This window comes from Corythoichthys intestinalis, chromosome 3 (assembly GCF_030265065.1).
Source record: "Corythoichthys intestinalis isolate RoL2023-P3 chromosome 3, ASM3026506v1, whole genome shotgun sequence".
Classification (NCBI taxonomy): domain Eukaryota; kingdom Metazoa; phylum Chordata; class Actinopteri; order Syngnathiformes; family Syngnathidae; genus Corythoichthys; species Corythoichthys intestinalis.
This window is the reverse complement of record NC_080397.1, coordinates 46,016,873-46,043,511: the sequence shown is the minus strand read 5'-3', so window position 1 is coordinate 46,043,511 and position 26,639 is coordinate 46,016,873. Positions and strand designations below refer to the sequence as shown.

Sequence of the window (26,639 nt, the reverse complement as noted above, 5' to 3'; positions counted from 1 at the left end):
CAGCTTTACACCCTCCTCTCTGTCTTTATGAGATGGCATTGCCCCTCACCAGAAGCATAATTATGTTCTGCAGTGTTTAATTGAACAGTGAGCTCTACATGAACCTCCTAGCACACAATACCTCACTTATTCTTCACTTTAAACATAGGTTAAGAACTTTACTGCCATTATACGTAGTTAAAATGACTTGAAAATCAGCTAGTTAGAGTAGCAATGCGGTATATAAGCACATGTGAGCGTTAAGGCTCTAAAGCTGTGGATACAGGAAGCAATAACTCAGGATCGTGTCATGCAAAAGGAAGAAAAAAAAATCCTGCTAAAGTTGCTTGACTTGCAAAAACTCAAACTCACTGGGTTAGAATGTTAAAGAAGCTCATTTGGGGGTGGGTTTATCTTGGCCTTGTATTTTGTTCATGCTGGTTTATTACTGAAACTGCAGTAAATCCGCTCCCAGGACTTTTCAAATAAACCCAGTTTGCAGGCCAGTTTGACGACGTACAGAATACACATGAGTTAGCGTGTTGTAAATGGTAAAATGTGGATTAGAACACTGTCTTTTCCTGTTACGAAAACCATTTTCTCCAACTATTTTGGAATCATCAAAAAAATATACTCATGTGACAGAGGTACAGGCGGCTCCATCGTAACCATTTTAGAAATCTTGGAAACATATTGAAAGTGTGTTGCTAGGACCTCCCTTACTTTGGCTTCACTCTTCACTCGCCTCTCTCCCTCTTTGCACTAATAGTTCTTTTGTGTACAAGAGCATGTTAAGAGGCCAATGAGCCTGGCCTTAATAGGCCATGTTACCATAGAAACCACAGCACTCTGGATGTCTGACCTTTGACCCATTTTTTTACTGGCTGTGAATAAGAGTGCAGGATGACCAAACAGGTCACAATAGAACCCCGGCAAACCGAGGGAGTGTCCCTGACATAGTCACTTAACTTCATTCCTCAGTAGGCTAATGGACACTTCAAATGTGGTTGCCATTAACAGGATGCGATCTCCAACCTAGAAACACTGGCTTTGCGACAAGACTCCTAACAAGACTCTTTTCATGAGAAAAAAGTTGCGAAAGTAGTTCATATGATTTGTCTGTGGTTTAAAGTAGGGGTGTGACAAAATATCGAAATGGTGATTTATCGTGAGACTTTGTATTAGGGCTGCAGCTAATTATTTTATTTGTCAATTAATCGATAAACCATTAGTTCGAATAATCGAGTAATCGGACAAAGTACATGTAAAATTAAATTACCTGAGCTGAGCTTCAAACGGTATAAAATAAAATAAATAAATGAGGCTCTATGTACAACAAAAGAACAATTGGCTAACATCACAAAAGTCCCCTAGTTTAAATATTATAATATGCAAACTTTTTTACAATGCTCTTAACAAATGGTTCAGACACATATTCCCACAAAATTAGGCTAAATATACCTATAACCTAAATTACAAATGCATTAAAAAAAAACATTAGCTCAAACAAAATTTAGCTTATGTTGGTCTTAACAGGGAGCACCTGGATTCAGCCATGTGAATTGAGGCAGACTAAAAGGCAGCGTATCCACCCAAATTAATAAAACTAAATGCAAACACTTTCAAAATAAACCATTACAACGTCACTTTAAGTAAACGAATACTCGGAGCAGCAACATTTAATTTGAATATTTTTTTTCTAATCGAATACTCGAGTTAATCGATTATTCGTTGCAGTACTACTTTGTATCCCAAAAGGTTATCGATATGCTCCTGGCAAGAATCGAGATATCGTTTTAAAAAGGTGTCAGTGTCTTCAAAAAATGAACCAACAAGTTGCTCCCAAAATCTTCCACCATAATAGTGTCTCAGTTAACTCTAGGGCTGCATTGCCGGTGCTCGACGCCCAATCCATTTAGACTGGGAACATTCGTTCATTCCAAACCAGAGCATTCACGGTCATTCTGTCCGATTTTCAGGGCATTTACAGGTCACTTGCTGTTCATTTTCGGGCATTTACAGGTCCTTTTCTGTTGAATTTTAGTCACTGCCTATTCTTTTGGGTGATTCCCAGGTCACTTCCTGTTCTGGAACTCAAAATAAACAGGAAGAGACCCATAAAATACCCCAAAATCAACAGGAAGTAGAGCTGAAACGAATACTCAAGCAACTCGAGTTTAAAAACTGATCCGGGTAATTTTATTCACCTCGAGGAATCTTTTAATTTTGCCAGCTCTAAGCATCATTTTTTGCCCTGACTACTTTTAATGCGGGACAACGCGCTGACGTCACGTGCGTAGAGGAAGAAGCAATAAAAAAAAATAAAAAAACTTAACTGCAGCCGACAGCCGCCACAAACTACGCCGACGTTGCTAAAAACTACGCCGGCATGATGCTAGTGTGGTAGCAAGTAATGTCCGAGGCGTCTCATAGATATAGCATGCATTTAGAACTAGATGCGAAATGACAGACTCGGCCGCGTCTGGGCAGCGTTAGTAAACAGCCGCCATTTTTAAGCAGTAGACTTCTCAGCGCTAACAAATATAACGTTACTGTCACTCGCTAACGTAACGTTAGCCCTTCGGGAGGGCTAGGTTTCTATTGATTATGACCACTGACGATGCGTGGCTAACGTGTCTTACATACAGGCTTTATTTAATCTGTAAAAACACAGCGCTGTAGAGTGATGAGGGTGTAAAATTAAAACATAATAAAGCTAACTGTCAGTTTCAGCTCAGTAGTCATTGCTGAATAAAACACCAAGTAGCACTGGTCCCTAACGTGCTCCAATACAGCAGGTATCATACATTTATTTTGAACACTGCAAGAACTCAAAATCCTATCAGTACTTACAGTTTAGATTTACTTAAAACTTAACTAGAACTTAAAAATAGCTTGACACAAATGGAAATTCAATTGAAACACGTGGGAAAAACACGTAGCTTTCAAGTGATGTGTGTTATCAAGCGTAATTACATTTTTAGGTAAAATTTTTTTGTTTTTTTTTAAATAAAATTATTTTTTTTTATAAGATCTATAAGTTTTTTGAGTGAAAGCAGTGAATTTTTTTCTAGTCATATCTGAGATGCAATTGTTGGCTGTTTTCAACAATATACATCGAAAATAAAGACATTGATTGACTGAAAATGGTTTAATATTGGATTAAATGTCTTTTTTCTCATGTATATTTATAATTGCTCTTTACCTAAAAAAAAAAAAAAATTCCATCCGATTACTCGATTAATCGATAGAATTTTCAGTCGATTACTCGATTACTAAAATATTCGATAGCTGCAGCCCTACCAGGAAGGAGCTGAAAATCAACAGGAAAATGACCTTAAATGGCCCAAAATTACCTCATTGCCTGGCATTGGCTGCCACTACCAGCCATAGATGTTCAATCCGTTTGAAGTGGGAGGGATGGCAGCGAATGAACGAATGTTCATTCGCTGCCACCCTCCCAGTTCAAATGGATTGGACATCCACAAGTGATGAACTTATTACAATTGACAGCAGAAGCTTGTTTTTCTGTTTATTAGTTGTTTGTAGAATATCCTAGAATGATTTCCTGACCAATGTATTGATAATCGTTGTATCCCCATATCATCAGATCATCGTTATCATGACCTCTGTATCGCAAATCGCATCGTATCTTGAGGTACCAAGAGGTTACCACTCCTAGTTTAAAGTGTAGTTTGGAGGGTAGCGAAAATGCTCTGAATAGAATACAGAACAAGATGTGCCGTTGGAAAAAAAAACTTTCGTTGTATTCTGCCATCTAAAATATGTTTGTTTGTCCCTTTTTTGTACCCTGTTTGTAGATAATCTTAATAAATGGCTTCCTCCTTCACTAATCTACTTACTTTTTAGTGATGGGATAAGAAGGTCTGGTGGCCATTCAAAAATTTTGCTTTGGCCCAATAGGCTTTGCGGGTCTGACCAGCTGAGCTGCTTGTCGTTTCCCCATCAATTACACGCTAATTAGCACAATGACTGCCGAGGTTTGCTTAAGAATTGTCAGTGTAATTGCCTCTAATGTTGGCAAACAATGAGTTTAATGCAAACTTGGAGTCAAGGCAGGGAGTACTTATCACAGTTTCTTTGTCTTGAAAGCTTTAATTGTGTTTCATGCATAGATCAGGTTGAAGTGTCAATAGCACCGCATAAGCAGGTGATATCAGCGGAGAGCAAACCAGGGAGGGACTGTTGTGTCGGGACCTGACAGGCTTATTGTCTGGAGCTGCTGTTCATATGGGCAGGGGATGGTAATTAACACCTCAGTCAAAAGAGCAAGCTGTGTGGCCCATTTGTTTGCTGTTGGGGGCTAAAAGAAAACAATGGGGAGGGGTTCGCCACACAGTAGGTGATTGACATTATCTGCTGGAGCAATCCGTGGAGGCATTCCTGCTGCTATGCTATTCACTACAAGTTAGGCGAAGCCATTTCACAAGCGTGAGGCCTCGTCTGAGCGCACATTCACTCTTTTATTTGCACTTTGACTTTGTCTTATTGGATTTGAGCGACACGAAGCAAAAATTATCCTGATCCGACTAGTTTTGTATTGAATTTTAAAGATTGAATCATTACGTCGTGACTAGACACGAGCCAATTACCGGTTTTAAAGTATACCGTGGTATGAAAACGTTATGGTTTCAAGACCGTAAAAATTTTCTGTCATACCGTCCCTAAGGTATTAGGTATTTTTTATGTCCGAAAAATGCATGTAAAAATCCGTTGCTTGCAGCTGCAAGGCTTGACCCTCCCCCACCGGTTGTCGCTCACTGTCAGTGTAGCTGTGCTACACGATGGCTGGAGGAGGTGAAACTCCAGAACTTTCTGGTATGGGAACACTTCAGCTACAGAAAAGTTACAGACGGCTGCGGCTTAGAAGAGGAGGGGGAATTGACATGTCAAACATGTTTGAGGAGGGTGGCTGCCGAGGAGGCAATACGTCCAATATGATTTTGCATTTATACAAAATGAAACGTTAGTAAACACTGTCTTGAACGGTTCCCACCAACTACGAGAGTTACGGTACCTCCAGCATGTTTAGTGTGTCTAGCGGTGGTAAAACATGCAGTGTTTTTTTTTCTCTCCGGCAACTGTCTGTGTTGAGAAAAAGAGTGTGTGTATAATGTTAACATGATACTACTCATACACCCATGTTTTTATGGAAAATAATTAAATCATTTTTGTTCCGATGGTAATAATGTTGACCTGTAGGTTTAGGATCACCTAAAGGACTGCATTTATTTTAATTTAATTTAGAATATTTCGGTAAAAAAATTTTTGACTTAACATTGTATACTTTTTTTAAAAAACATATCTCATTTATTAAGAGAAAGCAGTGAACAGGAAGGGGTTATGGGGGAGCAGAAGAAAAGAAGGATAGAGAGACAGAAGAAACATTAACTTAACATTATACTTATGTTCAAATTTGCTCATGTTTTGAAAAATAAAAATCCTGTTCAGTGGAAAAAACATTTTATTTTAGTTTTTTCTTTAAACCCAGATATGTCAAGGTAACACATTTTAGAGCTGTAATTGCAATACTGTGATACCGTGAAACTGTGATATTAAATATCATACCGGCACATGCCTAGTCGTGACTATTGCTGTACTCATGAAATTTTAAGTTAGTTGCATATGTAGTTCCCTATTTTCTCTATTGGCAGAATGTGCAACTTAGTTTTGACAGCAAATGTCCAGACATCTGTCTCTTTTCCACACTGTGATGTTGGCCTGCAGTACGGCACCACGCACTTCAGAGATGACAAAGACTCTTGGCTGTGTTTTCCACCACTCTGTGAGAGCAGTGCAACAATTAGAACCCTACTCTGGCAGGACACATGCCCCAGAGCATATGTCATATTCACTCTTCAAAAAGGTTGTAGTTCCAGTTTGGAAAAACTTTGTGGCATCATTGCCACTTTTGTTGCATCTGGGTCCTGTAAAAGTAGCACATTGATTGATGTTTATTCTGAGTGTTGGAGAAGTCAAGTAAGGTTGGAAGACAATTAAAGAATTGTAAAACTGGATCAACTAAAAATCACTAGTCTTTGTCTATTTAACAGTGCTTCCAACTGTCAAGCTGAACAAGACAAATCTGTGGCCGAGGAACCCAGCAATAAGTCTGTTCCAGTTAAACCAAAGTAAAATAAAGCCAGTTAGTGTGTGATTTTTTTTCAACTATACACACAGATATACAAGGCACATTTATAGGGCTGCAGCAAACAATTATTTTAGTAGTTGATTAATCCATCAACTAGTTAGTTCGTATATTCGAGTAATCGGATTAGGAACATTTAATGCATTGCAGAATATATTTTAGGAGATGTAAAACAAAGGCGTGCTAAAATTGTACTTTCAAAAAAGCATTAACTCATTCACTCCCAGCCATTTTCACCAGAGCAAGGCCCTTCGCTCCCGGCCGTTTTTCTGGATTTTGACTGATTTTGCAAGGCCCACAGAAAATTCTGTTCTATTGCTATATAAACATGGAACCCACCAAAAGAAAGATTAGACTCTCTTCTTTCAGCAGAAAAAAAGTTCATATCTTTTTCCATTCTTTAGAAATCAGCATTAGAAAATAGCTTAGTTTGAGCAATTTTCCAATTTCTGATGAAAAAAACGGGGAAAATGAGCTTTTTGTAAACGCATACATTTCAAACTGACTTTAACACAGCTATTTTTTGCATTAGTTACATCCCAAACATCTGAATAATGTTTTCTTTTTACAAAATATCATAATGAACAAGACAAATAGAGCTTTTGATAGCAAAGTTACAATTTGTTTACACATGACTACTGAGAGATGACGCCTGTTGTTGCCGAGATGACGCCGTTGTCGCCCTGTCTGCCGTGTAAACTTTTCCCTCCTCGTTGTTTGTCTCACAAAGATGGATTCTTTTTTAATCTCTGCGGGGTCTGCTTGGCGAGCCCGCTGCACGGTGGTCTGTCGTTTTGCTCTGTCGTCCAGCGCCTGGCATTCCAGGCATCCTCTCGGTTGTTTTGTTTGGTCGTCCGCCGCCTGGCATACTGCCGCCAGCGCTCCGACCGTGCTGCCCGGCCTTTCATTGCTGTTGAATCGGGTTGCGGGTCTTTACAAAATGCGCTACTGCCCTCCAGTGGCCAGTTTTATTGCTTTAAAATGGGTTTGGAGCCTTGTTTTTTGTTTCTCTGGTAGATCGCAAGCTATAGATTCTTCTTGTAAAAAACCCAGCAAAAGACGTATGAATACGTTTTTGCGACAATGAAGCATTTAAAAATAGTACGTATTCTATTTTCTGGGAGCAAATGAGTTAAATGCGAATACAAAATAAAATTCCCTGAGTGTTTCTTCAAACTATTCAAGATTGCACTTTCATTTAAAAAGGAATTAAAATACCTGAGCTTAGCTTCAAAAGGCATACAAATTATAAATAAATGAGGAACTAAGTACAACAAAAGAATAATAGACTTACTTGCATAGCAAAAGTCTGCTAGCTTAAATACTATAAAATGCTAGCGTTGTTTCACAATGCTCTTAACAAATCGTTCAAACACATATTCATATTAAAAAACGGCTAAATATACATATAAAAAGTATATTGGCTCAAACAAAAACTTACCTAATGTTGATCTTAACAGGGAGCAGCTGGATTCAGCCATGGTAAATGAGTTATGTCATATCCACTGTTGCCACTAGAGGGCAGTGTATGCACCCAAATCAATAACATTAAATGCAAACACTTTCAAAATAAACCATTAAAAATGCCACTAATTAAACGAATACTTGAAGCAACAAAATTTGATCCGAAGCTTTTTTTCTAATCGACTACGTGAGTTCATCAATTAATCATTGCAGCACTTGTCAGTTATTCTTTTCTAACAAATTTGATGAGTAAAGATTTTGGGAAGGAATACAGCTCACAACACCTGGCCATTTGTTTCCAGACATAACTCACATCCCTGTATGCCCTTACGCCCCCTCTCATTTGTTTGCGAGTGGCTGTAGTTTGGATCGTAGGCCTGACAGCTAATGTGACAGTGAGCGCCTAGGAAATATGTGAACAGTTGCTCCATTGGGCGCACTGGCAATTAAAAGAAAGGTAGGTGCTCTGAAAAAGGGGGCCTCAGGGCACGTTCCTCATTCTTGGCTGAAGCTGTCAAAAATGGTTGGATTGGGTAGGAGAGTCATGGTGGGCAGGACTGGGCTGAACCAAACGCTCACAATAGCACTTGTTTCGCTTGTGGAAGGCCTCATGATTGACATAGATTAGATGTAGAAAACTGCATTGTTTTGAATTTTATCCTCACAGTGCAGCATTCATTAGGCACCATGCACACAGCAGCAGAAAGTTTCAATAGTGAGCTAGTAGTCCATAAAAGCAACTGCCTCCTGACAGTTGTATGGACTTGGGCCCATTAGTTGGAAGCCACAATTCAGCCTTGTGCGAAAATAGTGAAAATGAAGAGGGCTGATGTCAAGAAATTCCCTTCTTTTTTCGAAGAGAAAAAGGGTCCCCTTCCCCCTGGTCCGGTACTCAGTTGGACCCCAGCTGTCAGGAAACAATACCCTTCTCCTGTTCGACAAACTCATTCCTGAAAATGTTTTTTTTCCCCTCTTGTCCCCCCCCCCCCCCCCCCCCCCGCTATAATGTCTTTTCCATTTTTAACCCACATCCATCCAAGCTTCCTTCCTTCTTACAAACCAGAGTGATGAATGGTGTTTTAAAAATCTAAATTGAAAGCATGAGTTTTTCCAGCAAGCTTGTTTGTCATCATTTATCCTCGACCCATTTTTGTAAACGGGACAAAAGTTTGAAGATATTTTTTCCAATAGTACTATTGCCAATCAAAATGTAAGATATAATCCATCCTTCAGATGTTTTTGTATCAGTGGAGCTCAAATTGATGATGAGCAGGGATCCAATTTCTTTATGGTATTATGTACTGTAAGTACCGCATTGGCCCGAATATAAGACGGTGTTTTTTTTGCATTGAGATGGGACTGAAAAAGTGGGGGTCGTCTTATATTCGGGGTCTAGACATTATACCCATTCACGACGCTAGATGCCGCCAGATATCACTGAGGCGAATGCTGAACTTGACTCCCCAGGCCAAAGCGACTCCTTATGGTTAATGCAGTTATTGCAATTTTGTTGTTTTATCACAATAGATTGGTTTATTTACATTTAAAAAAACAGAAGCCATTCATTTACGAATGTGATGGCACTTTAGTTTAAAAACTGTTCATTCTAAAAACTGAACATAGTTTTTAAATGTTCAGATATTAAGATTTGAATGAGGCAAAATAACATGCTTTTTCTCTCAAATATATTGTTATAGTCATTTGTTTCAGATGTACTGTAAATATTTTCTGTATAAAAATTAATTTGGTGTTCAAAAATTCTTTTTTTCAAACTTGAGTCTTGATAAAGAGGGGGTCGTCTTATAATCTAGCCGTCTTATATTCGGGCCAATACGGTATATGACAATTGTGTAACAAGCTGTAATTCAGAGCATGTGAAGCATGTGCCCAAAAGAGACAAATGAAAATAAATAAATAAATGAATACATATATTTAAAGCAATACTGGGTAACTAGGTAATCTTTATAAAATATTTTCATAACATTTGTGATAATATGTCGACTGAAAACTAGTTCAATGACACCTCTTTTATATCTGAAGGGTGTCTGTATCGCTTTCACCGGCACTAATTAACTTTGAGGAGAGTGGCAGGAACCCTGCCACAATAAAAAAAACTATAAATGTGCTGATTGCTTTACAGCATACGTCCCTTCCCCCTTGATCCATTCATTATAAAGACAGAAGTCGACGCGAACGCTTTCACGCAAATGCTGCAAAGATGGCAGAGCAACAAGATACAAAAAGTTTTGTCTGAGGAGGGAAAAAAGAGAGGCTACCAGGATAAACAGAATAAACATTGACCAGGCTTTCACTCGCTGGTGTGACGCCCCCCACCCCTCTAACCGAACTCGTCAGCGCTGGCGAGTTCAGGTGGGATGGGGGCGTTAGCCAAACACTAAGACACACACTGCTAACCGTCACATGCTATTGTTTAGCCACAACTGGATTCATTACCATATTACTATTCGTCCTTCATAGAGGCGCTGGAAAGAGAAATGTTGTTTAATTCATCTGCAGGTGACCCGGAGATTGATTTTTGAGTCATTGATGTTTTTACAACTCTGTTCAGGTGTGCGCTGGTCTTCATGGGAAACGTAGTTTTACTAAAGGCAAAACACTACAGCCTTTGTCCACCGGTGTCGCTAAAATTGACCAAACTGAAAAGTTGCAAAGTTTTGTTTTAAATGAATTTGCGATCACAAAAATCCATATTCATGACGAGCTGTTGTGTGCGACACTTACGGCGCTCACACCAGCACTAGAGTTCCTTTGGTCAGATAGTCCGCTTCGTTTTGTAAAAATGTGAAAGCGCATACGAACTCTAGTTCGAACCAAACAAACGAACTCTGGTCCGCTCAAAGCTCGTCGGTCTCGGTCCGCTTCAAGCGCACCAGGCTTCGCTTGTGAATGCAACCGGAACAGGGTGCGCTTTTGCTGCTTTATGTGTAGCGTCACAGCGTGGAGCTGTGATGTTTCAGGCTGTGACGTTACACGCAGGGCATCCTTGGAAGTGGAAGTACAGCGCGCACGCTATTCAAAATCAACAATGGCAGGATGACGGACAATTAATCATGGCCAAATGTTGTTGTCCTGCACTAAGCAGTTGCATTTGATACACAGAATCAGGTTCTAATGTGGTGGCAGTGTTTTGCATGCTGTTCCTGAACAGACTGTGTGAGAGTGACAGTGACCGAGACAGGAGGAGCCTCTCGGGGCGGCTGTTTCGTGTGTATCGCTGTCCTGGAAGTGGCGATAATTTGACAGTCCAAAAAGTCTCGAAAGTGAGCGCGATCGCAAGCCTGTGTAACTTGGAGTACCACGCAGTTCCCTTTCGTGGTTTAATTTTCCCATATGCATTTTATATATAAAGTGATCCCTCGTTTTTCGCGATTAATGGGGACCAGAACCCGCCGCGATAAGTGAAAAACTGCGAAGTAGCGCCCCCCCCCCCATTTTTTTTCTTTTTTGTGTGTTCAATGTATTTAGATTTAGCATAGATACACACACACATATATATATGTTAATAAATAGTTTTTCAGCACTTCAAATGTAATAATTATGGTAAGTTCTAAACATGTCACTGTCCCACCAAATAATTTTAAAACAAGAATAAAGTAAAAAAAAAAAAAAAAAACCCTTCATTGAATGAGTCCACTCAAATCCGCTCAAGCTCCTCACTTGCACACGAGTTGCCACAGCAACTGTTTAACAAGTTAAACGATGATTGACGCATGCAGCGCTTTGAAGTTTCGGCTTCCAAGCGTATCTGGCAAGATCAACCCTAACCTTAACATCAGTCAATCATCGTTCACTTTAATAACCAACTCCAGTGCACTGCCAGACCAAGAAAAAGCAGCAGGAGCAAGAGTGAGGGACTACATGATTGGATCGGGACATCTCTATAAAACACTGGATTTATTTATTTATTTTTTAAGTTAGAAAAAAAAAATCCGCGCTGGACTGAGGGCGCGAAGTAGCGAGGGATCACTGTACTCCAGTTCACACTGCATAGAGTCGTGAGGGAGTGACTTTATGACTTTATGCTACATTATGTGTAGCGTCACAACACCACGCTGTGATGCTGCACGCTATGTAAGTATTTCCTCTTTGTCCAATCGATGACTGCGCCTTTGGTTCAAGTGATGCCACTCGGAAAGTTCGCTTGGTGCTCTGTGAATGCTGAACCTTTTCAACAAGTTATTTGCAAGTGTTGTTGCAAGGTAGCTCTCCAACCAGAACCTGGTCCTCTTGGTCTAATGTGAAAGCGCCCTAAAAGTGATTCATAAACCAGATGGTTGAGACATGCTTTAGAAAATCTGGCTTCACGCTATCTCGATTGCGGGAGGGCAAAAAATATGAATCTTTTTGCATTTTACTATAAATCAGAGGAAAAAAAACAAACACACTTCTGTTTTCTGTGGCTTCTTGTGCGCGTCTGAAGGCGCATAATTACAAAAGTTTGTGATAACTGTGAAAAATGTATGAAAATTGTGTAACAGAAGGTGGGACGAAAGGCCAAATCAATTGAGACAGAGCTTCAACTCTGAAGCCCAACCTTTCGTTGCACTCTTGTTGGGGCTTCCTTCCAGCTGTCTCTTTCCACCCGCTCTACGATGGGCATCCACAGGTGGCCACTTGTTTTTCCTTAACAAATAGCAATTTCACAGCCATCCACTAGTCTGTTGTTGACCACATTCACTTTTACTTTAGCAAAAGGTGTGGCCTTTAAATCAAATAGGCCACAATTTTTTGATGCAACAAATCTTATGTCTATGCATGATTGTCTTGCAATAACCTTAGTGTTGTTTCTTTAATATGTTATTATTTATTTTCTCCGCAGTACCTGCAGATGAAATGGCCTCTTTTGGATGTCCCTGGCTCCACAGGACTCAAAGATTCCCGTTCTCCAACACCGGGCCATTTAGTGAGTGAACATAAACACTATAAGAAAGAAACTGTAAAGTAAACACTTTAATTGAAATATTTAATTGAACTGAGAATCAAACTTTGAGTCGGTGTTGCCTGATTTAAAGAGTATATAATTTTAGATTTTTCACATTGGTGGGATGTTTGTTTTGATGTTTGCCCTTGAGAGAAAGGGAGATCAGTTTGATTCAAGTGCAACATGAATAAATGGGGTTCATTAAAAAACAAACACAAACAAAACAGTCTGCCTACACATTTTCTAAAAAATGCTGCATCCTCCACAGTAATGAGACGTTTCCTCCAGTCTATATATCCTAACAATCTTAATTAAATTATCAAACCAATCACGTTAGTTTATAGGTGGAATCCATTTACAGTTAGGAAAATAAATTATTTAATCAAACTATCACCATAATATGGTTACTCCCAATAATAAAATTAAGGTCTGGATTTAAATCTTCTATTTGACATCCCTCCACATCCAGTTCTAAACAGCTGCAACACCCAGGGGCAGACTGCTGACTTCTTTGTCTGTCTTTATGGCAATAACTCAGTTTCTTCCATAAAACTCTCAAGTTTGACTCTGTGCCCATCTTGAACTTTCCCACACAGGTGCAAACATGTAGACCTCATAGTGTCTCACTGCTGTTAGATAATGCGTGGTATCATCAGACCCACTTGGTTTATGTTCGGGCTGTGACCGAAAACATTCCCGTTTTTAGTGGCTTAACTTTGCATGAAATTTTTGGCATTCATCAACATCCTCACCTGTTTAAATGTATTGATAGAGAGATAATGCCAAGCAACGCATGAAAAAAAGAGTCACTCTTGACCAAAGAAGCCGTTGTGACTCAGCTGTTTGACCTTAGATACCCTTTCTAGACATGCTTTGCTGGGTATGTGGTCGATTTGCCACATCCCATAATCGCAATGATGCACATGACAAAGTCTTCATCAAGAGAATTCAATTCATTGGGTTGGAATGGTGTTGGCCCGTGGGAATCTTAACGCTGATCACTTTCAATTGAAACCAAAGACAATTATTTTAATAGAAAAAAGTCTTGACCTGCACTGACCCTAATGATTTTTTTCTTTTAACACTTACAGCTGATTTGCTACTTTACTGTGTGTTGTTCACTTAGTTTTGAAGTACCAAAATGAGTAAAAAACCTTGGAACCAAAAGGATTTTCAATAAATTATATTATTAGAGCATATAAAATATTTAAAAAATTCAAAAAAGTTTAACATGGAAAATATTTTAGGCAAGGATCAGAAAATAGTAACAAGGTAAATGTTTTACTATTAACTAATCACTTTTAATATTTTATTATATTATTATATTGTTTATTAAAAGTGGTACTTTGTAATTACCGCAACCTCCGCACCTGACTATAAGCTGCCACCCCCCAAATGTGACACGAAAACGACATTTGTTCATAGATAAGCCGCAATGGACTATAATGCGCAGCTGTCCGCACAGTATTATGGTATATTTATACCAAAAGATATTAACCGATAACACTTCATTAGACAGTGGCATCAAACAACAGTCAGAAGACCAAATGAACCACCATGAAGTTTTGAACTTATTGGCTGCAAAGCTTCATTGCTTTAAGAAGCTTCATTTGGCCATCACTGCTCTCTTGGGGGAGAAAGTCAACCTCTTCTGCCACCTGCTGTTAACACTGTTGTTGTCCAACATGCCCTCCTAACATGCATTGCAGCGCTACAGGTGTAAATAACAATCAAAATTCATGTTCTGTCCTAATTTTTCTTCAGTTACTGTTCCAGTTTTTTAAATTAATTGCTAGTTATGGTATTTGGTAACACTTTATTTGACAGTGGCACCATAAGACTGTCATTAGACCATCATTATTATAATATGACACTGTCATGAGCATTTATGAATGCTTATAACATATGTCATTTAGTGTTATCCGGCAAATTATCCTCCTAGCATGTATTGCAGCGATACTGGTGTAAATAAAACTTAAATTCATGTTCTGTGCTAATTATTTACACAGATACAGTTGTTTCATTAATTGATGAAACATGATAGTCTCATGTCAGAATTATGAAAGTCTTATAACAGTCTTATGACGCTGCTGTCAAATAAAGTGTTACCAAATATCAGAACAAGCAATTACTGAAACAACTAGAACAGTAACTGAATAGTTAGCACAGAACATGAATTTTGATTGTTATTTACATCTATAGTGCTACAATGCATGCTAGGAGGCATGCGTTGCCTTTTAACCCAAATAAATCAACAAATAAGCCACACTGGAAAGGATTCAAAATGAAGGAAAAAAGTAGCGGCTTATAATACGAAAATTACAGTAAAAAAAACAAACAAACAAAAAAAAAAAAACATTTTTGTTTAAAATTGACAACAGGACATGAAAAATATGATCTGTCAAAAACATCAGAAAACCACTGATCCTGCAGAAAAACAACTGATCAGGCTTAACTTGCAAGGTGACAATCATTTGTTGTGCACTCACAGGCACATTAAAACTTCAATAAAAAAAGGGGTAATAAGGTAAACCATTTTAAATTAGGCTTTTTTAATTGTTTCTTTGTTTGGGTTCTTTTTAAATGACAGGCACAAGATGGGGCCAGAGACGTCTGATGATCGTGTAGTATTATAAAGTCATTATGACAGTTTTAATAAATGACAAGTAATTGTTTATTTTGTTTTGAAAATTGCAAACTAATCATTTAACTCATTTGTTTTAGTAAGCCAGAACAAATGGAGATGTGATCAGCATTAAAAAAATGAATTAACCACATGGAAACTAGAACAACATTAATACAGGAGACACAAAATAAATATAATGCCATGTAATATATATTTTTTTCATCTCATTTTATATGATCTCAACTATTTTTACTGACACGATTCCCATATAATATTTCAATCACAAGTCATAAAATTACAATAGTAATTAGGGATGTCCTGATCGCATATTTTTGCACCTATCACCTGATTTTTAGAATCTTCCGATACCAAGTCTCGCTCGATAACGGGGAAAAAAAAGTTTGTTAAATAAATAAATAAATAAATAAACAAACATGTAATATTAAACATGTTAATGTCCAACTGATTTTTTAAAAACAAGAATAATTTAGAAAAATGCTTGTCTGCATTAAATGCTTCATTGAGTGAGTCCACTCACACTGCTGAGAAAGTATCACAGCTAGACATGTGCCGATTACCGGTTTCAAGGTATACCGTGGTATAAAAACATCAAGGTTTCAAAGCCACAAAAAATTTCCACCATACCGTCCCTACGGTATTAGCTATTTTTTATGTCCCAAAAATGCAGGGAGAAATCCCTCGCTTGCAGCTGCAACGCTCAACCCTCCCCCACCGGTTGTTGCTCAGTGTCAGTGAGTCAGTTGTGCTACACGATGTCTGGAGGAGGTGAAACTCCTGAACGTTTTCCCCCATCGAAGGAAATGAAATTGCTGGTCATGGAATACTTCGTCTACAGAAAGGTTACAGACAACCGTGGCTTAGAGGAGGAGGGCCAACCGACATTTAAAACATGTTTGCGGAGGGTGACTCCTGAGGAGGCAATACCTCCAATATGATTTCGCATTAATACAAAATTAAAGGTTCGTAAACACTGTCATGAACGTTTCCCACCAGCTGCGAGAGTTAACTCCAGCGTGTTTAGTGTGTCTGGCGGTGGTAAAACATGTGTCTCTCTGGCATCTGTATTAAGAAAGAGAGTGTGTGTATAATGTAAACATGATACGAGTCATACACACATTCTTTTTATGGAAACTAATTCTTTTTGTTCTGATGGTAATAATGTTGAGCTGTGGGTTTAGTCTCACCTAAAGGACTGCATTTATTTAAATTACAATATTTTGATTTTTAAAATTTATTTTAACTTAACATTTTCTTATGTTCCAATTTGCTAATGGTTTGAAAATAAAAACCCTGTTCAATGGGAATTTTTTTTTTTTTTTTTAAACGCAGATACCCCAAAGTAACACATTTTAGAGCTGTAATTGCAATACCGTAATACCGTGAAACCGTGATATTTTGGCTAAAGGTTATCATACTGTCAGAATATTATACTGGCACAGGCCTAATTACAGCACACTACCGCTAGTCTTTAACAAGCTCAAAGAGCTCATAAATTCGGCGCCTTTAAGTTAGCGCTCCCAAGCTTCTCTGACAATATCAAAGCTTTCAAAGCTGTCACTCATTGTTAACTTAAACAAGCATCTGCTTGGTGAGCAAGAAAAGCAGCAGGAGGGAGAGTTAGAGGCCGTGCAAGCATGATGCAAAGAAGCATTTATATTTTTTAATTAAAAACCCAAACCCGATCCTCTTCACCCAATTCCAATCCTCTGAAAAAAGGCATGATCGGATCAGAACATCTCTGATAATATCAATAATAAATTAATCCAATTTATGACTTTTGATGATTATTACGGAATAAACAGAATGGAAAGCGCACTAAATTTTCTGTAGTTAGAGGGAATGTATTATGCTTTAGTTGTGACCAGAGGATTATTTGATGTATGGTGGTAAACATGCTAATTTTGGATACCCTGGGTACAGTGGATTGAAAGTACCCTTACACCTCACTTTGGGCCAGGTGCCCACATTTCCCTCTGCTGTCTGGCTGCTGAAAGGGAGTGAGGCTGATTATGTGCTCATTACGCCAACTGAGGAGGGTGGGTGTGGGAGGGTAGTGGAAGGCTGACTCCCCAGGACTGCAGGCTCCCTATGGCCTCCAACCCTGCACTAATGAGAGCAATGGGAACACGTGGGCACCCACAGGGGTCCAAGGATTAGTGCCCAGGGTGAAATGGGAGATGAGAACGACTCAAGGAGAGGGTGAGGATAGGCAAGCTTTCACTTATTTCCTAATATGGCACACATCATTTTTTTCTTTTTATGATGCACAAATAAGGATCTAATTTGGAACTTCTGTAAATATTACATAATAAATATTATAACCATTGCATCACAGTGTCCAAGCCATTTCAGTTTAGTTTTATGAGACATACTCAATAGCCTAATATCCCTAAGTACCTCACTAAATCCATTATCTCCTCCATAGATGACTGTACTGAGACTATGCTATCAGGATATGCAAACAATATTATCAGTTAATCTGTGAAAAGCATAATATTAGTTGGCATTATCTTACTGTGCTAATTCTGGTGTAGAACAAGGGAGAATACTGTAAAATCAGAATCATAGAAATTGGCAGCTAGGACTGTCAGGGAAAGACCTGTCACTATGCAGATTGGGTCCATAGGGCCTCTATGCTAATCAAAGCCTCCTTTGGCCTGAGATCCTCAATTATTCAATAGAAAGGTTTGTTTAGCATTCAGTGAGTATTGCATTCGGTATTAATGATGGTAGTGGAAAGCCTGGGATAAAGGGAACAATTGTTTTTTTCTATGAAGATAGCGGACATTAGGCAAACAATGCACAAACCCCAAAAGCCCTCATATGTGTTTGTGTTCAACTGGCTGCTTCTTTATTCATTAAGTGTGCTAAAGGGCCCGGTAATGCCCTTGTCATCCTATCAGTGGTGGCTAAGAGGGACCCGAGAATAGAGATACTGCTATATGAATTATAAGTGCGTCATTTTCTAACACAGTGATTCACAGACATTAACGCTGATCTGATAAACGCTATGCATGGCACTCATTGAGCTCATTCCGGCACTGACAGTAATTTGTATACAGCCCTGTCTTTTATAGTACCCTCTGCTGTTATACTTGATTAGTAGAAGCTGCAACTCCTTAATCGGGAAAAAGTGACCAGTGTCTGACCCCAAAAGGCTTCTCAGATCACAGCTGAAATATGGGTAAATCCTCCCTTGACATTAATTTAAGAATTGATCCCTTTGTTAGAATGTTGTCTGACTGCAAATTGCCAATAAGTTCCTGTCAACATGTCATAAGTTACTGAGTCACCAAATTTTTCAAGTAATTGAAGTAGCATGGTCAAGAGGAGAATGTTATGTAGACGTATTCTTATGTGTCCACTTTGGTAGCAAATATCATTTAAAAAGCTATGTATACTTGTAAATGAAACAGCCTAATTCAAAATTGTTGTTTTTCATTTTTAATGGTCCAATTTTATCTGGATCAAATTTCATACTATAACCAAATATGCAACTCAGGCAAGTTTTTTTATGTTGTTGCAGTGGTTAGCACTTGCTGGCTGGCTTTTCAAGCCAACCGGCTTGCTAGCTCTTTCGGCTTCCATCCTGATGATATAGAAGGAAGACACTCAACCATGCTGTAGTTAACCCTGCCCTGTTTATAACTGTTTTCTGTCTGCCATGCGATGGTTAATCCTGCTGTACATTCTCCTCCCCAGCATTAGCAATCTAAGTCCACCTCCAGTGTTGCCAGTGTTGTTAATAATGGCGTTAGTTTCACACTTAGACAAGATTTAGCGGCCTCAGATGCAGAATTCAGTCTTTTAATATCATACCGGTAAATGGTCAGAGGTAGGTACAAACTGAGTAGGAAAAAACAGGCTATGAAACAAAAATAATACAAACGAGAAACAAGAGAGCCAGGCAAAATGCACTGGAGTTTACAACTACAACAAAGGGCTATGCATGAGGCACAAAATAAAAAAGAGCTATGACAAAATACTATGAAGTAGGGCTGCAGCTATCGAATATTTTAGTAATCGACTGAAAATTCTATCGATCAATCGAGTAATCGGATAAAACTTTTTTTTTTTTTAGATAAAGAGCAATTATACATATAGATGAGAAAACAAGACATTTCATGTAATATTGAACCATTTTCAGTCAATCAATGTCTTTATTTTCGATGTACATTGTTGAAAACAGCCAACAATTGCATCTCAAATATGACTAAAAAAAAGACTAATTCACTGCTTTCACTCCCAAAAATTTTAGATCTAATAAATATAAATATATATATTTCTTACCTAATGTTTTTCCTACGTGTTTCAATTGAATTTTCACTTGTGTCAAGCTATAAATTCTAGTTAAGTTTTAAGTTAGTCTAAACTGTAAGTATTGATAGGATTTTGAGTTTTTGCAGTGTTCAAAATAAATGCTGTTCTGTATTGGAGCACATTAAGCACCAGTGCTACTTGATGTTTTATCCAGCAATGACTACTGGGCTAAAATTGACAGTTAGCATTATTATGTTTTTATTTTACACCCTAATCACTCTACAGCGCTGTTTTCACAGATTAAATAAAGCCTGTATGTAAGAGTTAGCAACGCATCGACAGTGGTCATAATGAATAGAAACCTAGCCCTCCGCAGGGATAACGTTACGTGAGCGAGTGAAAGTAACGTTAATCTTATTTATGAGCGCCGAGAAGTGTACTGCTTTAAGATGGTGGCTTTTTTATTAACGCCGCCGAGTCGGTCATTTCGCATCTAGTTCTACGTACATGTGATATCTATGACATGCATCAGACGCTACCTGCTAGGCTGCTACCACAGTAGCAACATGCGGGCGTAGTTTTTAGCAACGTCGGTGCAGTTTGTAACGGCTGTCGGCTGCAGTAAAGTATTTCTTTTATTGCTTCTTCCTCTACGCACGTGACGTCAGCGCGTTGTCCCGCATTAAAAGTAGTCCGGGCAAAACGTGATGCTTAGAGCTGGCAAAATTAAACAATTCCTCGAGGTGAATAAAATTACTCAGATCAGTTTTTAAACTCGAGTTACTCTATGAACAGCTTACGACTAAGAATATCTTTGGCTATGGACTGGCTTTGGTGTCAACGAAGGGCGAAGACACTTTGGCACGAGACTAGGGAGTGATAAACAATTTAAGTGCATGAGGAATGGGGCACAGGTGGGAACAATAGGTAATCATAATCAGAGACAGGTGAGACAGCAGGAAGGGTGAGTGGTGGAAACAGGAGGGTGAGGCTTCAAAATAAAGCAGGAAGAGACAATATACCAAGACGTGACAACCCTCACCCAGCCGTGACAGTTGGAGTATAACGGCTTTATTAACGGCGATATTTTTTTCAGTCGTGAGTAATCTAATTACTTTTCTCATCTTTGCAATGCCATTACCGTTACGGAGGATTTAAAGTCGTGCGTTACTTTCATACTTGGTGTTACTATGTTGGTTGAAATACGCGAAAAAAGTATGCGAGACACGGAGAAAGAAGAGCGTGAGTGGGAAAGAGGAAGTTGTGATGCCGTTGCAAACGCGATGCTAGGCTAAGTGGCGCCAGTGATACCTGACTGTAGCCGACAGCCTACAAACTACGCCCACATGATGCTACGCTAGATATCACATGTATATGAACTAGATGTGAAATGGCAGATTCGGCTGCGTTAGCAAATGTAGAGAGAAGTAGATGTGAAATTATACACTTGCCGGCGTTAGTAAACAGCCGCCATCTTAAAGCAGTAGACTTCTCAGAAAGTTCTGTTGTAGAGAACCTTCCTAGCGAACCTAAGTAACTTTTATCTAAAATACTCCTAGAGAATCGTCAAGATCTTGACTTGAATCTATCTTTAAATGATGAAACAGTTTTAAAACTTTCACGTGTAGAAAGTAAGGCAAGGCAAGGCAAATTTATTTATATAGCACAATTCAACACAAGGCAATTCAAAGTGCTTTACATCACATGAAGATCATAAAAATCACATTTAAATCAACACAACGTAAAAACCAAGACAAAGGATCGCATTTAATCACAGAATAAAAAATAAAATAAATAAAAATAAAACAAAAATAAAACAAAAACTACTACTAATAATAATAATTGGAATCAGCAATGGAGATAAGCACAAGAGGAATAGAAAGCAGGTAGATTGAAATATATAGACAGTTATGGATATGCAGTGCTAAACAAAAGCGTTTTAGCCCTGATTTAAAAGAGCAAACAGTTTGAGCATACTTCAGACGTTCGGGTAACTTGTTCCAGAGGTGAGGAGCATAATAACTAAATGCTGCCTCACCCTGCTTGGTTCTTGTTCTTGGAACATGCAGAAGACCGGTTCTGGTCCGGTAACTGAGTTACTAACTCAATTACTTTTTGGGAGAAGTAATTTGTAACTGTAGTTACTTACTTAATTACTTAAGTAAGACTAACAACACTGAGTGTTGCTACATTAGACGTTATCTGCAATGCTGGTTTTGTTCAGTTTTTAGACTTTTCGGTAGGTGTAAATGAACGTGTGAATTTATTTATTTATTTTTTAAATTATTTTTTTAGCTGTGCCCTGTTATTGAATTGTGACCAGTTTAAGGTGTACCCCACATACCTCCCAAAGCCGGCTTGGATTGGGTCCAGCTTCTAGTTCAATAGATTCTTGTATGCGTTTTATTGAAATCTTTCAAAACCACATGTACCATATTGTCTGTCTATCCATTAAGATTCAAAGAGCTCCCACCATTGACATGTTATGGTAAATGCAAATGTTTTATCAGCTAAAGAAAACAACTGGAATGAAATAGCTCAGAGGCTGAGAAATTGCTATGTTTACACTGCAGGGCATGATTCTCGATTCAGATTTTTATTTTTATATTATCTTTTTATGTGGTCATTCACAGTTCAAACATAAAAGCACTCCTAATGTGAATTGCAGTGCACCCGTTGTAAGGGCTTTGTTGTCTTGGGAGTAGAGGCAACAGCTACTTGGGGTAATTGTAGTTGTGATTTTTAAGAATCTTTTATTTATTAGCACTTTTTTCATTTTTGCTTCTTCATGTCGGGTGGCATGGTTCCCAACTGATTAGCGCATCAACCTCACAGTTTTGAGGTTGTGGGTTCAAATCTGGCCTCTCTTACATTTCTGTATGAAGTTGGCTGTTATCCCTGTGGGGTTTCTCTATGGAGTTCACCTTTTTCACAGATGACAAAAAAATGCAATAATTCACAATAATTGAAGAAATAAACATATATCCATAGGTGTGGATGTGAGTGTGAATGGGTCCTGGCTCCAGCACATCCGTGTTTTTCATGAGGATAAACAATTCAGAGAATAGGTGGATGTTATCTTCATGCTGCTATCTATGTTCAATACGGGTGGGAAACTTTTGGTACTTCACGATACAATACGATTTGCAATACAAAGCTCTTGATAACGATGATCTCACAATTTGGCGATACAACGATTATCAAAACGTTGGTCAGAAAATCATTCTGCAAAACTACTAATAAACAGGAAAACAAGCTATTTCCATCATTCAGTGGTAAGTTTATCACTAGTACATGTCCAATCAATTTGAACTGAGAGGGAGGTAGCAATTAAACCCCTCCCACTTCAAATGGGCCCCTCCCACTTCTATGGCCGTCAGTGGCAGCCAATGCCAGGCAATGAAGTCATTATGGGCAATTTCAGGGTCATTTCCCGTTGAATTTGGGTTACAGACCAGGAAGTAACCCGGGAATGAATAGGCAGTGACTCAAAACTCAACAGGAAGTGACCATTAAATGCCCTAAAATGAACAGAAAGTGACCTGTAAATGCCCCGAAAATCGGAAAGCGTGACTGTGAATGGTCTGGTTTTGTGAGAATGAACCTTCATTCGCCCTTCTCGGTATTAATGGATTGGGCGTTGAGCACTGTCAATGGCAGCCATAGAGATAACTGAGCCACTATTATGGTGGAAGACTTTGGTAGTAACTTGTTGGTTACTTTTTTTGTTGCTGTTCTTTTTAAACATCGACACCTTTTTAAAACGATATCTCGATTCTTGGCATGAGCATATCTATAACCTCTTGGGATGCAAAGTATTACCATTTTGATATTTTTTCACCCCTAATTTTCAATGGTCTAATTGCTTAAAGACAGTGAAAATACATAGCAGCAGGACATGAAGAGAATTTGTAGTATGGATTGACGCAGTCTACACTGAATTAGCCCCAGAAAACTGCCAGCCTATAACAGGCGGGCCCATTGACCAGTAAAGCGTTTGTGTAAATTGTTTTTGGGTGTCCAGAAAAAAAGTTAAAAAAAAAAAAAAAAATTCTTATTAGTTTTATATTTTTGAGAAATACCTTTAAAAGCTCTGTGAGAGGATGTCCTTGGAGAATTTCTTGTTTTGCACTTGGGATGGATAATGAAATCAAAGAGTTCGGAAGGAATAAACTGAATTAGACACAAGATCCTCCTACAAAAAGGAACAAACCTGTTTTTATATTCCATTAAGAAAGAATTCAGAATATTTCATTCAGTGTCCCATCAAATTTTTTATGATTTGATATGCCTCTGAGTTTAATGACCATTGGAAATGTTCAGTCATATAAAGCCTTGCTCCTCTTTATTATTATAAACCTAGAATATTTACTTTGGTTATTATGGCAATGACCAGATGTGAAAAACTAGTTGCTTTGAAGAATGGCAGTATTTGGAGTGGTTGATTTTAAAGCCATAGAACACGGTCAGTCTCCCTCTCACGTCCGCTTCCTGTTGCCGTTGACAAACAAGGCTTGAATTTCTCAACATGCCAGGCATTCTTTTCACCCTGTCTTTCCTGAAGTTTTGAAAGGCCTCTGAGCCTCCCACCCAGAAACGCCAAGCATAAAGACACACAAAGCTGCAGGGTTATTCAGTTTGTTCTAAGCTCTCTTCCCCATCGGCTGTTTGCCTAGTAATTCAATTCAGATGTGCAGGATCCAAAAACATGTTTGCCTGAATGAAATCCACCCCTCCACCCACATTGACTAAGGACTATGCTTTTCTTAGCGCCATTCCAAGTTGGACAGCCAAGCGAGGTACTGCCACCTTGGTCTTTTTAGTTAGCTTCAGAACCTCTTAAATTGAGACAGATACAGTACATTTTCTTCTGCGCTGGCTTATTTTCTGCTGGGTTCTTTTCTGTTAAAACTTCCTGTTACTATATCATCATATCACTGCAGGACCAGTCTTTGTCATTTTTTTTTTTTTTTTTTTTTTTACAAACTGATTTAGAGATACATGCCACTACAGATTTCTTTGTAGAAAGCAAGTCTGTGTAAAGAGCGTAGTTTTTATCTATCATTGTCAAAACCATCTGGTTCCAAGTTTCTTGTCATGTGTGCTACCACGTAGATGTTGTTTATATTTAAAACACGGCTCATATTACATGTGGTTTCCTTAGTACACTTTGTTTGTGGGTCATGAATGCTAGTATATGAAGCTGTCATTGGCTGGAATATATTACCAATACAAATAAAAGTTGGTTGAGCCATTGACACATTAGCATTTACAGTGGGGCGAATAAGTATTTAGTCAATCACCAATTGTGCAAGTTCTCCTACTTGAAAAGATTAAAGAGGCCTGTAATTGTCAACATGGGTAAACCTCAACCATGAGAGACAGAATGGAAAAGAAACAGAAAATCACATTGTTTGATTTTTGAAGAATTTATTTCAAAATTAGAGTGGATAATAAGTATTTGGTCAGCTACAAACAAGCAAGATTTCTGGCTATCAAAGAGGTCGAACTTCTTCTAACGAGGACTGGAAGAATGTGTTACGGTCAGATGAAACCAAAATAGAACTATTTGGTAGAAACACAGGTTCTCGTGTTTGGAGGAGAAAGAATACTGAATTGCATCCGAAGAACACCATACCCACTGTGAAGCATGGGCGTGGAAACATCATGCTTTCGGGCTGTTTTTCTGCAAAGGGACCACGATGACTGATCTGTGTAAAGGAAAGAATGAATGGGGCCACGTATTTGTTTTTTTTTTTTTTCCACATTCTGTCTCTCATGGTTGAGGTTTACCCATGTTGACACTTACAGGCCTGTCTAATATTTTCAAGTGGGAGAACTTGCACAATTAGTGGTTGACTAAATACTTATTTGCCCCACTGTAGGTTTCAACGATGATTTTAGTTCTAAATTTAAACTAACATTCAATTACGTTGGGAATAATTAATCAAGTGCAATATGACTTGAGCATCTTTTACGTTAAACTACAGGAAAAAAAAAAACGGGTCATAATAATTTTGGCATTTTGTCAAGCTGAACTCAACGGCAGTTTGGAGTTGAAAGTTGTGTCTTCAAACTCTAAGATATGTTTAGAGCACACTATTGGCATATTCCAGGCAATAAATTATTAAAAGGCATCATCTCAAATTCTCACTGAACTGCTTCCCAAAATGTGTTGGCACTCAGGTCTAGAGGTCTCAAACAGCCTTCACAATATAGGGAAAATTCCAGCATTTCATACACAAGTAGAACAACAAAGCACAACTCAAATATACATGACATGTGGGACCTGGGATTCTAAACAAGCAAGTCCATCACAATAAATCTGGTTTGAAGCTTCCTCTTTGTTTTAGTTCGTATACATTGCCCTTAAATGCTCTGGATCTGGGGAAACTAAAAAAAAATCCCTAGGCAAAGTGATCTTAATATAGTCATGTTTAACACCAGTAAATATTTTCCTCTCTCAATCTGGCATCGCCAGAATCAAAGTATGCTTTGGACATAGCAGAAACCAATTTGTTTAAGATTTAAAGGGAGGAAAAGGCTGAGCCCACCTTAGAAATGCCAGAAAAAAATAGCATGCCAAAGATTTGGAACAATTCTGAGCAGAGTGAAGCAAGAGCGTGTACAAATGACTCAATGCAAACCTTGTTCCCTTACAGACCAAGTTGGAGAGACGAGAGGTTGGGAAGGGGGTGGGGAAGGATATTGAAGAAAGGTTAGTCTGGATGAACAAGACTCTTTTTTTCGCCCCCCTCCCCACCCCTTGACCCTCCCATGTGACAAGTTGAGCCAACAAGTGCTCTATTCAGCTGGCGGCCAGAGGGAAATGACTGCTAGGCTCAGCGTTGCCGAATGAAAGTACATGCTAGTTGTTGTTATTAGCTTCATCCTCATTGGAGTGGTAACGCTGGTCAGATCTCATCAGTGATCTGTCTTTTTCACTCATTCTGATGCAATGTTTGTGTTGGAAAAAATAACAACATGCAAGTGCTCCGATTTTTCACGGGACTCTCTGTTCTCTATGAGGAACGTGAGGTGATTTTGTGAGATTGGGGTTGAAGATAGCACGGTGTGGCAGTATGATCCACCAATTCCTGTCTGTTTCCCACATATCCATCAGTTTACAGCTGTCAAACTGAGTGAGAGATGATGTCTGCTGTTGTTTACTAGCATTA

The 26,639-nt window shown here is 38.6% G+C and overlaps 1 protein-coding gene across 2 annotated transcripts in view; it reads left to right on the top strand.

Annotated features, from left to right (window-relative positions):
• tcf7l1b (transcription factor 7 like 1b) overlaps positions 1-26,639 on the top strand; it is a 71,613-nt gene that overhangs the window by 31,229 nt on the left and 13,745 nt on the right. For both annotated transcript variants that reach the window (XM_057832603.1, XM_057832604.1), the window contains exon 4: positions 12,453-12,536. In XM_057832603.1, the coding sequence (XP_057688586.1) occupies positions 12,453-12,536 (84 nt within the window). The remainder of the gene's footprint in view (positions 1-12,452; positions 12,537-26,639) is intronic.